Source organism: Camelus bactrianus, chromosome 8, assembly GCF_048773025.1.
Source record: "Camelus bactrianus isolate YW-2024 breed Bactrian camel chromosome 8, ASM4877302v1, whole genome shotgun sequence".
Taxonomy (NCBI): Eukaryota; Metazoa; Chordata; class Mammalia; order Artiodactyla; family Camelidae; genus Camelus; species Camelus bactrianus.
In genome coordinates this window covers 59,697,744-59,713,979 of record NC_133546.1, presented here as the reverse complement: position 1 = coordinate 59,713,979, position 16,236 = coordinate 59,697,744, and the positions used below count along the sequence as shown (strand labels likewise).

General features: G+C 45.4%; 1 protein-coding gene across 13 annotated transcripts in view; it reads left to right on the top strand.

Moving 5' to 3' along the window:
• Nucleotides 1-16,236, top strand: part of ANKRD6 (ankyrin repeat domain 6) — a 208,980-nt gene that overhangs the window by 127,723 nt on the left and 65,021 nt on the right. For 11 of the 13 annotated variants that reach the window (XM_074368623.1, XM_074368628.1, XM_074368629.1 and 8 more), the window contains exons 2-4: nt 7,929-8,027; nt 10,063-10,401; nt 15,000-15,098. In XM_074368623.1, the coding sequence (XP_074224724.1) occupies nt 10,108-10,401; nt 15,000-15,098 (393 nt within the window). In that variant the 5' untranslated portion in view covers nt 7,929-8,027; nt 10,063-10,107. The remainder of the gene's footprint in view (nt 1-7,928; nt 8,028-10,062; nt 10,402-14,999; nt 15,099-16,236) is intronic. The other 2 variants (XM_045512147.2, XM_010948933.3) reach the window with 1 other exon arrangement.

The following is a 16,236-nucleotide window of genomic DNA, read 5'->3' as shown; positions in this document are numbered from 1 at the left end:
TACACTAAAATGTGGTTTAAATGATAAATTTTATGTTATGTATATTTGACCATAATAAAAAAATTTTTTAATTCACTTAAGAAGCAGAAAACTTAAATTAAATTAGTCTAATTATCATAGAAAAGATTAGAAATGTGATTAGAAATATGGAAATAAGAGGGGACACTTCTTATCTCCCAGCCATAGTTCATCATGCACTTGGACTGCCATGGTTGGCTGTGTCAGTGTATCAACCCACTGAAAATACTGTCTAAGTGCTATGTGTGAGGAGCATGGAGACCACTAACTGATACCTTCTAACTTAGAGATAGATGTACTACAGGAACCAGTGGAATTCTTAACTGCCAGTCAAGGTGCCTGAAATACTTTGGTCCTTCTTGCTGGTGGACCGTTCTAGAAACAAGACCAACCCTGACAGTTTCTACATCACCTTGAAAGGAATTCTCTTTTTAATTAAGCCATTATATTTGAATAATGGATTCCTAACCATGTGCATTTCAAATCACCTCTCTAAATTATTTATGATTACTAGACCCTCCCCAAGGTAAGACTTAGAAAAGCATTATGAAGCTTTTTGGCATAAGAAACTGACCTTTTTAAAAGGGAGCGTGCTTATTTTATGGGACAATCCCAGTATCCCTGCCTGTGTGTGATTGGACCTTTGACCCTCGGTGCAGGAATTTACATCTGCCCCCATTACATTTTGTCTTGTTAAAATTAGCTGTTCTTCCAGCCTGAGGCTGTCTTGAATCCTGATTTTTGTCATCCTAGGACTTTACACCCTTGCTGCTTCTTGTCACCTACAGTCTGATTAAGATGCGATGTGTCACTCATCCAAGTAGACAGGCAGACAAAACACATTTCCAAAAAGGAAAGAAAGCTCTGAAGGCTTTTTAAACTATAATTTTTTAATGTAAAGTTTTATTTTCTCACCTTTATCCATGGCACTTTTTCTTTGCCCATTTTTTTCCTGAACGTCTTTCTAACTTTGTTTTCATTGAATCATAAGCCTAAGATAAGGACTTTGAAGTTTTGGACCCAACTCTACACCATTCCAGGCAGCTGAAACTCCGGGAACACTGTTTATGTTAAGCGGACCCTGGGGACACCTAAGAAAGTTGGTGGGGAATTTTGTACAATTTAAAACCTAAATAAGGAGCCAAGTGGCTAGGATTCTAGTTATTATTTGTTCTGCCACATACAAGATTTGAGCTCTTAAAAAATCACTGAACCTCTGTTAGCCCTATCCTCATCCAATTAAATTCTCAAAGACCCTCTTCAATCCAAATATTATATTGTTTCTAAAAAATGTGCCACTCCTTACTTTATTAATATTACAACTTTCTTACTCCCTACTTCTCTTTCCTTTCTTATTTCCTTAATGCTACAGGTAATATAGACAGACTTTACTTGCCTCAAAAAAGACTGCACCCCTGACCTATTGTATTTCTCAGGATCTGAAGAAAGGAACTGTTGTCATTTTGAAATTATTTTGCTAATTTAGGCTGTATCTAAATTCTTCCTGTTAAACTATTTCCCACCGTGTGGGTCACATCTCTGCAACCACCCTCCTTGTAACAACCCCTAGTTTAGATGGTTAAATTGTTTTATTTCTTCGAGCTAATGAGTCTTAATTCCTTTAGCCGCCTTTTGTCCCATGTTTCTGTGTGACCTTGAGCAAAAACATATCACTGAACAAAGGCGGTGTTCCAGGAATGGCTAAGCACCAGCACCCTTCCTCCTCACTTCTCTGGTCCACTCAGTTAGACCAGGCAGCTGCCCTGTGGAGTGTCCAGGCTTGGCATTCAGGGGGCAGGCATTTACGGAACAAGTGTCCATGGGGCAGGCATCCCCGGGGCAGGTGCTCATGGGGCAGGTGTTATACGTGTGAAAGTCCTGCCTTTCAGTAAGGAGGATCCGAGATACTTAAACAAGAGAGAGGAGCTGTGGCCCAGCCTCTGGGGCCTGGCTGGAGTAATGAGTAACAAGGGTCATGGTCCAGGGCTCCCAGGCACCATGGAGTCTATATGAAGAGTCTTTCTAGGCTTGTTTCTGTGGCTTGTGGTCTTCAGATGACCCCTGGCCTCCCTCCCTGGGGCTTGACCCCTTCCTAGGGAGATCTCTCCAGTGTAAGCACCTCAATCTGCCTGGAGCATCCAGTGAGAAAGGTTAAGTACCAAATCTGAACACGTGGAGGAACAAAACACCTCCTTTTCCTTTCAAGGTGTATTTTAAGCTGGTTGCCTTTGATTGGGCTCCCTTGTCGTCCTCATTGGTGGAAGATCTTTATCTGAATAGGAATCTTCCTCCTGGAATGTTCCCTGACACAGCCCCGCCCCCTCCAGCTGGTAGTTAGCCTCTTCCAAATGAGTAGCAGGGACTTTTCATTCTGAGCGCCCTTTATGATCGCCTGTGACTGTGATTTATGGGTCACCTGCTGGAACAGGAGTCGCTCTGATGTTCCCATGCAGCAGTTCTGCTGGAAGTCGGGTTGCACGGTGCTGCCAGGACAAAGCAGCACCCAGACCAGAGCCCAGAGTTGTTGACAGTGAGGCCACTTTTTTGTGGTTGTTGCCTGGCAACGCTTAAGGCTCGTTGCTGTTCAGTTCCCTGCAAGTGAGCAGGCTCCCAGCCCCTGCCTCTCCCTGGTTTGATCAGGGAAGTGTGCTCCCTGTAAGGTCCTGCGCCCTTTCTTCCCGCTGGTCTCAGATGGCCCATCCTGCCCCAAGGCAGGTTGGAGGAACCCACACCTTTAAAGCACCTTTAAAGCATGTAAAGAGAGGTTTATAACCTCTGGCTGCATGTTAGAATCACCTGGAACTTAAAAAGACACCCATGCCAAGACCGCACCCTAGGCTGATGGAATCCAGCCTTTTAGGGATAAAATTTGAGATTTTAAAAATATTTTCAGGCGACTCTAATGTGAAACAGGGTTGAAAACCAGTGGTTTCTGTTAGTGGCTCTCCAAATGTGGTCTCCTACTAGCATCATCTGCTTCTCCTGGGAACTTGTCAGACATGCAAATTCCCAGCCTTCACCCCAGACCTACAAAATCAGAAACACTGGACTGGAGGTGGAGGGGGGCAGATATCTGTCTTTTAACAAGCCCTCTGCTGCCCAATAAAGTTTGAGGACCACTGGTTTAAGGCATAGTATTAATACACAAGCAAGCTGGTTTTATGTGACCTAGAAGTATAACTGGGCAAAAGCATCAATAGAAAAGATGCAGGGAAAAGACTGATAAAGATATAATCATTATATGGGGTGGTAGAGTCACAGATGATTTGCTTTTACTTTCCAAATTTTTAGTAATGTCATTATATTGCTTATATCCAAAAATTTAGTAAGTATCTTGCTTATATACTTTTTGAAGACTCAGGAAGTTCTGCGTTGAGGAGATGCAGTCTTTTAGTGTTCTGTATGACAGGATGGGATGAAAGCATCATGAGGAATGTAGCTAGAGGAATGACTCCTGCTTGGACAGGCCCAACACGGCAGTTTCCCCGGAGGGCCTGTAGCTGCTCCAGGGAGGATTATGCTGGTCTGTCTTCATCTCATCCTGTAGTTCTCAGCCCCAGTCACTCATTACAGTCATCTGGGGAGGCTGTAGAACCCCTGCTGCTGCACCCCACAGAGCGCTGAGTCAGGAACTGGAGGGGGCTCTGTCATCCGGACAGGTGGACTGACAGACAAACAGACCAGCCTCCCAGGCAATTCAGGTGTACAGGGAGAATGGGCAACCTCTCTCCTCATGCCTGAGGTTCTAAGAAAACCGGATTATTTCCTAGCACCCTCAGAAGTCATCATCTGGGAGTCGTGGGAGCCTCCTGGGAGGGAGCACAGAGCCAGGGGAGACCCTCACCCCACAGCAAGCAGGCCACAGGGAGCCTGGTGGGTCAGAGCATGGGTGCCGCGGTCCACCGGCTCAGGGGTGAATCCAGGTTCAGATGGCCTGTTGCATGACATGGAACCAGTGACAGTCTCTCCGTGCCAGTTTCTTCATCTGTAAAATGAGCTTAATGATAGTGCCGACCTCATAGGGTTGTTGGGAGGATCGACTGAGCTAATACATAGATGAGCTAATAAAATTCTTGAGATAGTGTCTACCATATAGCAGGTATCCTATAAATGTTGGCTGCTGCTGTCTCTTGCTCTTGTCCTCATCATTACTGGTCTTGCTGGGCCCACCAGGGCCTGGATTGAGTTGGGTTGAACTGGTCTTTGAACTGGGATACAATCCAGAGAAACCAATGTTCTAGAAAGTTCTTCCTCTTATCATTCATGGTACACAGTCTTTTATCCTGTTCCCATTTCTTCCACTGGCCAGTCCTAGGGGTGTGGAGATGAGAGCAGTTGTATCCTTGAGTCTGGGTCATTCAAAGTCCCCTCTAAGGATCAGTGTTTATTTGCCCCTCACACTTAGGGGGGTTCAGCCTTCCCCATTCATCAGGCATGGCCTTGGACTATCCCTGTGTTCAGGGTAGGAACAGCTACTCCCCTGAATGACTCTATGTTTGTTGCTTTTCACTACAGAGTGTTCAGGAAAACCGAGCACATTTGTCTTCCTTTCTTGCTTGCTCTCCTACTTTGGTGGGTGGTGTGTGTGTGTGTGCCTGTATATTTGTGTGTGTGTGTGTGTGTGTGTGTGTGTGTATGTGTGTAAGGGGTGGTGTTAGGAGAGCCCAGGGGACAGGATTGGACAGCTTCAGGGTCAGTGGGAAACTCATTGCTACTGGCTTTGCTACTAGTTTTATTAGATGCCAGAAAAGAAGGCAGGCATGTGGGGGCGGTGCTGGCCTTCCTCAAAGAAGCCCTAGTGTCACTGTTGCGGCTGCGTAAATGCTCGTAAAGCCCCCAGGATGTCTACACCTCTTTTGAGAGGCTGAGACATCCCAGAACTTGAAGTTTGCAATCACCCAGACTCTCCACTTCACTGGTTGAGGACCGAACTGTGGAATTTGTTGGTGGCCCTGGCCTGCCCTGTGACTGAGGGACACAGGCCTCTTTGGCATGGCCCTATACTGCCCAAGAACCAACTTGCTTCATCATTCATGGAAGACACAGTCCTGCCCTCAGGGAGATGGCGGGCGGCGCCCAGGGTGACAATCAGAACAGACTGTGGTGGTTTCCTGAGCGGGAGCCAAAGTGCTGTAGGAGTGGAGAACACAAGCCCGGGACATTTCTTCTTGGAGAACTGGGAAAGGCGTGGTTTGGAGAAGGGTGTTCCCAGTAAAGAAGGCCCTTCCAGAGAGACATGGAGGTTTAGAACCTTGGATTGTATTTCAAAAATGGAAGTGAATGAGCAGATCAGAACTGGATGGTAGGAACCTCGACCCTCCAGCTAGGGCTCATCTTGCTGTCCAGGTGATCTGAGAGCCAACTCTTTGCCCAGGTCTGTGCCATTGAAAATATCTCACTGATCTTTAAGGTAAAGGTGTACAGGTGTCAAGGAGGGGGACAGTTGGGGTGTCTTCAGGGGTGAGGACTGAGGACAGTTGGAGGGAAGGGAAACCCGTGGTAGGTGGTGCGTGTTCCCTCATTTATCCTACTTCAAGCCTAGGGGGCGGACGGTGAAGGCTATTCCTGTTTGACAGAGAAGATGGGCTGAAGAGCGTGTCCTGCACCAATCACACAGGTGTTCTTAGTCAGCGCTGAGGTTTGAACTAGGCTTGTCGGGCCCCAGGGCCTCTGGCCTCTCCTTTCTCCAGAGGGGCCTCTGCTGACTTGGAGTAGGAAGGGCCATCTTGTTAGTGATACAGCATTTCTAAAGAGCTTTTCTGGATGTGACCTGGTTTGAACCGCATCAGTGTTTCCTTCTCCTGCCTTTGGTTATTTGTGTTCACTTGGGGAAACCCTTTTGCCTCCTCGGGCCTCAGCTTCCATGCAGTAACATCTGGTTGCCGACGAGGCTGTTCCTCGGGGCTGCCCTGACCTGACCTGTTACTCTGCGGCCTGTGGCCTCCTTTCCAGCCTCTCTGGGGGCAGCTCCTCCCCGCCGTGGTCTGCACTTCCCAGTTCCTCAGAAGCACTTGTGTCCCCCGCTCCTGTCAGCCTTCCTCACAGTGCACACATCTTTGTTTCAGAATGCCCTAGAAGCTTTGTGAAGGCCACTGATTCAGCGTCCTTGACAAGGACACATGATGGCAGATGGAGCCTGGGGCCAGGCCCATTGAGTGGAACCAGGTTGTTTTGTTCCATCTAATCAGCTGTGGACATTTTGTCTGAGGAATAAAGGTTACTCAGCCGTGCGGAACATCATCGCCAGCCAGGGAAGGTCACGCCTTCATCTCATCCCAGACATGGCTGTTTTATGAAGGCTTTTTATAGCCCACTTTCTTGGGAGAAACTTTTCTTAATTAAGAATTCTAATTTTAAAGTGAGCTCTGACCTCTTTCTTTCCATAATCATTCTAATGCTTTTTGATTGCATTTCGTGGGTTGAAATTAAGATCCTTTATTGTCTGCTATCTCTGGTTTCCTCCAAGGCTGGTTACCCATGGCCAGCCGGCACTTTATGGAGATCATAAACGGGTTTATCCAGCTAGAATATTAGTAAAGTCTTTGGGAAGTTTTATCAAGATGCTAAAAAGGCCCAAGGCCATGTGAGACTCTGATTCCTCCAGGATTTTTTTGGCAGAGGTAGGGGCCGTGGTTAAATGCTGTTTGGAGCAGAGGTGGAAACAATTCTTCATGGTGAACTTGAAGGAGAAAGCAAAGGGAACATAATGTCTCCTCCGGAATTTGGAGAATTTGGAGTTTGGCAAGGTCGGTTCTCCAGATAGTGTTGACTTACACTGAGGAGGGTTATTCTGGGTGTCCCCCGCCGTGTCATAGCTCAGGAGCCTGCTTGCAGGGAACAGTCGTCTCTATGACTCAGGGACAGGGCTGAGAAGCCTACTCAGGTGCACACACATGTGTCCTGCAAACCACTGAGAGCAGTCTGAAACCCATCAGTGGGAGAGTGAGTGAATAATGAACTGGCACTACTTGTGACAATATTTTTTATTTTTATTTATTATTATTATTATTATTTTCAATGAAGGTACTGGAGACTGACCCTTGGACCTTGTGCATGCTAAGCACATGCTCTACTGCTGAACTATACCCACCACTCTGACAATTTTTTTAAAAACTCAAAAATATAATGTTGAACCAAGAAATTGCTAAATGGTATTGTACAGTTTAACACAATTTACATAAGATTTGAAGACAATCAAAACAATATTTATCTATTGTGTATGGCTGCAAACATGTAGTAAAATGAAATGAAAGGCAAAGGAGTAACAAACACCAAATATGAGTGGTTACCTCGGGGACAAGGGGAGATGAGATCTGGAAGGGGTTCACAAGGAGCGGCGGCTATGGTTTTTCTAATTTTTTCTTAAAGTCGTTGGTGGGTATGTACATTTAAAAATAGTATTCATATTTTTAAATGGCTGAAATATTTTGTAATTTTAAAATTTGTTTTTAAAACAGGGAGGATCTGTTCTGATGGCTTGCACAGCATTTTCAGTTTTGAGGACTTACTAACCAGACTTTTCTGGGACTGATTAGCTTAACCCTTTGCTGCTGTCCCATCTCTTACCCTGTCAGATTCACTGTGACCGCTTAACCATCCCTGAGTATCCAACCAGTGGGGAAGTAAGAGAAGACATGAAACCCCTCACTTTCCTAGTTGGGTGAGTGGGGAGTAGAAATGATGAACTGAAGGAAGTCTTCACATTTTGAGCATATTTTGTTCATCAATCACAATGCCAATAGCGAAGGTTAACTGAGACAAACTTGAATTCTGGGTAAATCCATAAGTATCTCCTGCCAAACTGAAGGAGGCAGGGAGTGCCACTGTGCAAACCTTGCTCTAGGCCCCCACCCCCAGGGGAGTGGTTGTGATGTCTGGTTCTGAAATCAGTGTTTGCTCTGCATTAACAGCATGGCCGGACCCCCCTGCATCTTGCTGCCAACAAGGGCCATCTTTCTGTGGTCCAGATCTTGCTGAAGGCTGGCTGTGACCTCGATGTCCAGGATGATGTGAGTAGAAGCCATCACTCTATCAGGGGATGTTTATCAAGGGGGCTTGTCTGCCTGGAATCCCACAGTGTGTAACCAGCTATGGGGGGTGGGGACAGTAGCGGATGCTCGCTAGCACTTGGTAGCTGCATCTTGGTAGGAAGAACTTCCTCTTGAAGACCTGCTCTGGGACCCATCCTTAGTAGCAAGTTTGAGTTTGGGAGTGGAGGGTGGTTTTCCCTTCTAGGTTCCCATCTAGTACTATTATTTCCTATCTAGTATTATTTAAGTACAGAGCCTTGAAGGGCATTTTGTCTGTGTCCTGTCTCAGTATAAAGGAGCACACCAAACACACACACACACACACACACACACACACACTCACAAGTGAGTGTGGGCAAGGCCTGCTAGAAATGTGTTGTTGACCAAACTTGCCCCTGGAGAAAAGGTGGGGCTTAAAAACTAAATTTTTTTTCTTTTCTTGCCTTGATTTTTCTTACTCAGTATACATTTAGTTAAAAAGAATCAACTTAAAGGAAAAAAACAGGACACTGATCTCATGGAATTGGAGAAAAAGGTAGCCTCCAGAAAGAGTTCACTCTAGTGCTACCACCATGAGTGAGACTCAGTCTCTGAGTCTCTTTAGTCAGATTATCTAGAAAGAGATTCCAGTTGGCTCCTTTGGGGTAAATTCCTGAGTAAATCAGCAGTGGCTGGCATGGAGTCATGTAGTACCTGGGGTTGCCCTGTTGGGTCTTCAGGGAGGTGAAATTCAGAAAAGGTTATGTATATTGTCCTCCAGTGAGCTACTAGCAGAAGGTCCTGATGATAATGCAAGAACTTTTGTGAGGAACACAGAATCTTTGGAGAGTTTGCAGTTACAACCCTTTCCAGGTTCACCTTTGATAACTGTGGTTATAGAATGTTATCAAATTTCAAACCCTCAGGTGTGCTAGGTGTGGGTCACCAGAGCTTCTGGTTTTCTTTGGGTCTCTGTGTAATGTCCTAAACCTTGGCAAACACACGAGAATAACAGCATGCTCAAAGAAATAACTGAATATGTCATTGTTTTATACATGGGCAGCAGGCTGTCCGGTGTCATTCATAAATTTCTGGTTATATTTGGAAACTGTTGAGTCAGCAAGGGTGTTATTTTTCAAAAGATGCTGATTTAGCTTTAAGCTGTTGATGTTTACCTTGGGTCTCGATACTTTTTTCCTTCTTTGCACTATAGTCATCATAACATACCTGATTATATCTTATCCTTACGTGACAAGAGCAAAAATACAGGGAGAGAGAAGAGATTCTGACCACAGGAAAGGCAGAGCATTGAGTTGTTGGTGCAGATATGTTGGGATGTATCTGGTCTTCTCTGCATAATTAAAGCCCTTGTTTGCCACGGTGGCAAGGCTGCAATACCAGGCATGCTAACCCATCCCGACTCAACACTACTGCCTCAGGTCTTGAGCTCTGAGTACCACTGTGTTCTTCTGCAGCAAAACTCAGGCTGACTTTCTAGAACTGCTGCTGTTTGTTTCAGGCAAGATAGGAAGTAAAAGAATCAAGAATTTTCACAATGTCACCAAAGGGGGACATGTCTGCAAGAGGAAAGCCAGCTCTCTTTTAGACAGGAACTGTCTCTTTCATTTATTGGAATTATTTCTTTTTTTGCATCTTTCCCTTACTGTAGACAATGTGTACATTGCTTCTCCTAGACAACTTAGAACAAAACAAAACAAAAACACAACAGCAACAAGGCAGTGTGAAAACAGTTGGGAATGGAGAAGACTGACTTGACCTTTACTAGTTCTGAAGGAATGCTTTGGCCAGAATATGGTTCATGTCTGTCCTCTATATGTTTACTATGCTTGTTGATCAGCCTTGAAACTCATGCAGGAATTCAAGGAGGAAAACTCTTTATGGGTATTCTTTTAAAAAGCTGGGAGATTAAGTATTTATTTCAGAATTATTTCAGAAGTTACCTGTCTTGGATGATGGGTATAAATAGAGAATGTTAATGTTATGAAGAATTTACTCCTAACTTCATGTTCTACAGATACTGTTCTTTATATCATGGTAAAGACTGAAAATTAGTTGAAGAATGACCTCCAGTGCCCTGGAGTGGGATTATTATGAATTTGAACCTGTGGAAACCAGTTCTTTAGAATATGCAACTCCAGGAGCAAGTTCTCTCTTGCTTCCTGCCAACCCTGTCAACGCTCATTGGAGCTCTCACGCCATCTCTGATTGGTCCATGAGCAATCACACAGCCCCCACCTCAGAAATAGTCCAGGACCCTGTGGCCACGGTAAAAGGCATGAAGGAAGAAAAAACTAAGAAAAACCAGAGAAGAAAGGCTAGGAAGAACCCTAGAAGATCAGAGAGAGAAAAAGAGGTCAGCAATTGCTTTGAGCACCTACCCTGTCTCGAGCTTCCTTGCCACGTGTCTGCCTGTGCCACCTGGGAGGGATTCCTCCAGAAGAGGGGCATGCTCCACCTTTGCATGACTGGGTTCCTTCTGTGAGCTTGGCTTTGGAATCTGCCCACACTGTGCTCACTCTTTTTCACCATGTGGGAGAGAACTTAAAAGCATTTCAGAACAAAGATTTAGACCTCAAATATTGCAAACCTCTTAAATCCCAAAGTAAGAGGTGGGGTGGGTATAGCTCAGTGGCAGAGTGCATGCTTAGCATGCATGAGGTCTTTGGGTTCAATCCCCAGTATCTCTGTTAAAAATAAATAAATAAATAAACAAACCTTATTACCTCCCCACAAAGAAAAAAGTTAAAACAAAATTAAAAACAAAATCCCAAAATAAGAAACACTGATGTCAGAAAAATCGAGAGGTGGCAGTTCATGTACTTTGCAAACAGGTCAGTTCACAGTCACTGTGGAACATGATTTGCATGTTCCAGATCAAACTGCTGAAGTGCTAAGCTGCTGATTCTGCAAGTTTCCTGGCAGAAGCTTCTTCAACAAATACTTCTCAGGTGCCCGTACTGGCCAAGGCACTGTGCTAAAAGCACTTAAGCTTGATGATGCCGTAAAGAGGCAGCCCCATCCCACAGAGGCACTTTTTTTTTTTTTAACAAGCATGTAATTTTGTTTTGTTCTGGTTTTTTTTCTGGGGGGTAGGTAATTATGTTTACTTGTTTGTTTTATTTTTAGCAGGGGTAGGGGGATTGAACCTAGGACCTTGTGTACGCTAAGCATGCGCTCTACTAGCTGAGCTATAGCCTCACCCTGCACCTGATTTTTTTTTTTAGGCCTGTCTTAAGGTTGATGGACTTCACAGGCTGCAAACAGCTTGGGCTGAGCGCAAAAAGCCTTCACAATTTGAATTCTGGCCCAGCTGTGCTACCCCGAATTAGCTGATTTTCTGAGGCTAGGCCCTGAACCGCACTGGGCCTTAGTTTTTTCAGTCAGTTAAATGAGAGAATTAGATGCCATGGCACTTGGAGCTCAGGAGAGGGTCAGTAAATATTCACTAAGTAAATGAGTCAGTGCTGCTAAGAGTGCTGCACTCGTCCCACCTTCACCCCCTCCCAAGTGTCAGAACTTCATGGCTGATATTTAGATTGTATAGAAATAAAGATGTCAGAGTTGTTGCTTTCGCCTCTTAATAAGTATATATTAAGGACACATTTTGTTCTTTTCTGTGTCATATTTCAAAGAGGAAATACTTCAAGTCAGTTTTCATTTTATAGGAGGAAGAGTTGATCCACAGGTAACTGACCCCATTTCAGTCGAGGGTCTCAGGTATTCTGCTGTGTTGTGTTCGGGGGAAGAGTAGCCCTGAGGCCAAGAGCACGAGGTGGCCCTTGACGTATGTATTTCATGTCTCTCAGCCTCTAATGCTCCCCTTGGTAGCTTTAGGGTGGCTGGTTTTACACACCAGAGAAAGTGCCCAGGCTTCCAGAACCACCCCACGTGGTGTGAGCAAAGCTAATGGTCCCGCTCAAGGACCACTTAGGGTGGGGAAAGGCTGGCTTTGCCCTTCACTTCAGCCGTGTTTATCAGACAGACAGGGCAAGGACCCAGGCTTGTAAGTGGGATCTGTGACTGAGGGGCTTGAAGACGAAGGGGAAGCTGTGCCTGGAGACAGGCAGTGCTGCAAAGGGTCTCTGCAAGGAGAGGGGTCACACAGAAGTCACCTGTGCCCAGGGGCTGAAGACCCTTGTGTTCCCACCGCAGCCTCACACCAGTCATCAGATCTCCTTGTCTTGATCATCCATCTGGAAATTTACTTTTAAAGGCTGACCTAGAAGTTAGATTTAGCTTCTTGCATTGAGCCAGAGTTTCACAAAGGAAAATTATCTCTAGAGAAGCAAATACAGGAGATTCATGCTAAGAGCAAGTAATAAATAACAATGACGTTCTGGCTCCAAACTCCTGATTTAGTGGCAGCTCGGGAAACACAATAAAACATTTGACCCAAAGCCAGGCTTAGGTTAGGCTGCGGGATGACTTACCGGCAAGAGTGGTGGACACGACCCACTCTTCATGCACAGCACAGACAGAATGGTTAAGTTTCATGACGTAAATAAGTCGTTCTGATTGGTCCAAGGAGTGCTAATTAGAGTGCCGCAGTTGGTGCAAATCTTAAAAGGCCTCTAGCAGTTAGATATCTGACCAAGTCGGTATTTACCCTGAAGGAGCGGGCTGCAGCCTCACCTCTGTGGCTGAGAACAGGGCACCATCAGGTCAGAAACAATCAATTGCAGTTGAAGTCCATTCTGGGAAACCTATAACCATTCCGGTAGGGAAACGGGCTTGGAAAATCTTATAGAAGTTTTTAAAAGTTAAGGCTGGGCAATTTTTCATGATTGCTTGTTTGGGCCTTAAGTCCACCTTATCTGGAAACACCTCCTAAGATGTTTGAAGTGGATGTGTAACAGCTTCACACGCCTTGTGCAACCACTGACCCAGTGGCCATGTTCTTCTTTTGACTGCATGGCACACAGAAAGTGTCCTTTTTGAGTAAGGGGTCTTGGAAAGGTGGATGAAAAGAAAACCAAGTCAAAACCTAATTTATAATGGGATAATAGCTTAGGATGCCAAAGGGTGGGTTTGTGATAGAATGCAGTGGACAGTGGATGGAATCATGGTACTGGGGCTGGAGGTCCTGACCCATCACTGCAGAAATCCCTTAAATTCTACAAATAAACAGTGAGAAACGATTCTGAGACATAAACAGTCCAGTTACTGGTATATTGGTACAGCTTAGACTTTTAATAAATAGAAGTTTTTCCTGATGCTAAAAATTATACATTAAAAAGTTGGAAAGTATTATAAAGTATAAGGGAGAAAATAAAAATCATTTCCCCTCATTCATTTTTAAAGGGAGTTTTTTTTTTAAGAATGTGAATTTGGTGGGGAGGGTATAGCTCCGTGGTAGAGTGCATGCTTAGCATATACCAGGTCCTGGGTTCAATCCCTAGTACGTCCATTAATATCAAATAAGTAAATAAATAAACCTAATTTATCTCCCCCCAAAACAAAAACAAAATAAATAAAATAGAATGCTTTTTAAAATGTGAATTGGTTTTTAAATAGGATTAAGTGCTTTTTTTATTGTGATAAACTATACATAACATAAAATTGACCATTTTAACCATTTTTAAGTGTATAGTTCAGTAGCATTAAGTATATTCACATTGTTATGCACCCATCACCACCATCCATCTCCAGAACTTTTGGGGGGGATTAAGTGCTTTTAAAGTGCATTGTCATTTGTTGTAGATTCCAGGGAGGTTAGTAAGTAAAATCAGCATTTGATGATGTTAGTTCTAGGTAGCAGTGCATCTGCCTTTTAAACCCCTCTGTATTTTCTGTCTTCTAATCTTTTCTCTTTCCTTTCTTGGGCTAAGGACCAGGGGTGTCCTGGGGCATGTCCTTTACCCTTCCAGTGCTCCACCAGGAAACTCTATGAAAAACTCTTGCCAACCAAATCATAGACCCCAGGAAGGGAAGGGAGGGACCTTGGGGATCATCAACTCCCTCCCTTCACAGGTAAAGAACCTGAGGCCCAGTGAGGTGACAGGTGTCTCTCAAGGCTGTGCACCACTCACATCTCCAGACCCTCTTGTCCCTACGCCTCTTTCTTCCGACCAGGAATTTTCCTCACTCTTCACCCATCTCCCCATTCAAGGCTGCTCCCAGGCTGGATTTGATTTGTCTCTACTTGACTTCCTGAGTGCCTGTCAGAGATGAGATGTGCTCTCAGACACTTTAGCCCTCTCTCTTGTTACAGACTTGACCGTCTTACCTCTAGGAGTTTTAGTCCTTCTCTCAACTGCAGTTAGGGGAAAAGTCAAGTTCCCTTTGGTGCCCGCACAGAGAAAGAGAAGTTTGGCAACCTCAGGAATCTGATCACAGGGAAAGGGGTCAAATGCTTTCTAAATCAGAGAGGATGCTGTCAGGAAACACCAGGAGAAGCTTCTTAGAGATGTGCAGGGATAGCTTGAGTCCCTGGCGTCCTCGGATGACCGAGGGTAACCCCGGCATTGCTCTTGGCCAGGTCCAGTCCAATCAACAATCACACATCCGCCATCCAGTTATCAGCGCTGCTAACTGACAGAGCAGGCGAGTGAGTCCCCTGACTGCCAGGAACGGGAGGACTCAGAAAGGAATAAACATTCCAGGCACCGCTGGTTTTACTGCACAGTGCACACAGTCCGGCTCTCACACCCACTCTTCACAGATGTGACAGTCACACTGCCCTCCTCTGGGCTGGCTGGTGAGGGTCTGACCCTTATCCTGAGGTTGGCTCTGGATAGGCGAGGGCTGTTCTGCGGTTGGCTTCAGGTTCCCACTGAGTTTGTGAACAAAATGACTCTTCCTGGCACGCACTGCCTACTAACTAGACCACAAAGCCCAGCTGGCCCGCGGTGATGGGGGATGTCCTTGTGTCCAGTGGAGGAGCGAGGGGGTGAGGAGAGGGTGATGGGGGAAGAGAGCTAACCCCTGTCCTCGCCTCTGCGCCACCTGCAGGGGGATCAGACCGCCTTGCACCGGGCCACGGTGGTGGGGAACACCGAGGTCATCGCGGCGCTCATCCAGGAGGGCTGTGCTCTGGACCGACAAGACAAGGTGAGGCGGGAAGTGGGAGCCATCAGCCTGAGGACCCACTTTGAGAACTTCCCAGTGTGCAAAACCTTGGCGTTCCTGAGTCTTGTTGCTCACTTGTGATTTAACGTGACAAAATCAGCCCAGGGTCCCTCTGAAAGAGTATCTGATATCCCAGCATATTGGTGTTGTTTTGTTTTGTTTTGTTTTGTTTTGTTTTGTTTTAAATCCTTCCCCCTGTTCTGTGGCAGCAGTGGGCAACCAAATAAATATAGATAGTGAAGAAAAAAAATCTAGAAGTAATGACCTGTGGAGGCCTGTATTGGGGAAGGGATGTGTCCCAGACTGTTTCCTTTTTTATTTTTTTAATAATTGAGCGAGTTAATTTATTTAAACTATATTAGAAGAAAAAAGGGAGCAAAATCAATTCTTCGGAAAAAAAATCCCAATGACATATATTAATCCAGTGTTTTTAAATTGTCAAACAGTCTTAAAACATGGAACTTTGCAATCAAGTGCAGTTCAACCCGTTTACTTTTTTAGACAGCCTTTCATTAAAGTGTAACACAGAAAAGTGCACAGCTAGTAAGTGTGCAGCTCAGTGAGTTTGCCCTGGCTGAGCACCTCTGTGTGAACCCCTAGATCAAGGAGCAGATCATTACCAGCACCCAGAATGCCCCAACTCTCTGGCCTTTGAGACCCTAGGCTTCCCCTTGTGGGTGTCAGCAGTCAGGCCTGTGTCTTGGTGTGTTGAATGAATGTCTTAGCCAGAGCCCGGACACAACTGGAGACTGTCTCTGCACTGAGCCTGGCTGACCGCCCCGCCCTGGCCCGGAACAGCAGAGAGGGTGTTTCTGCCTCTTCTCTGGATGCTTCCCCTCACCTCACCCCTACCTCAGGGCCCCACCCCACCCCACTCAATGCATTGCACTTAACAGTTCTTTTTTTAGTAGTAAGTTAAGCAAATGCAAGCTGTGTTTAATTGATTGATTTTTATTTAAAAGCCGCCTATTGAGGACACTTGTTTGCCTTATTTACAAATCACTGTCCTCAGTGCCTGTTCATTTGTTTGGGGCCCTGAGGCTTTTGGATCAAGCTGGGTGAGATTAAATTTGGGGGAAGAAAAAGGAGCAGTGGGATTTACCTATCTGCCCTTGGGCCC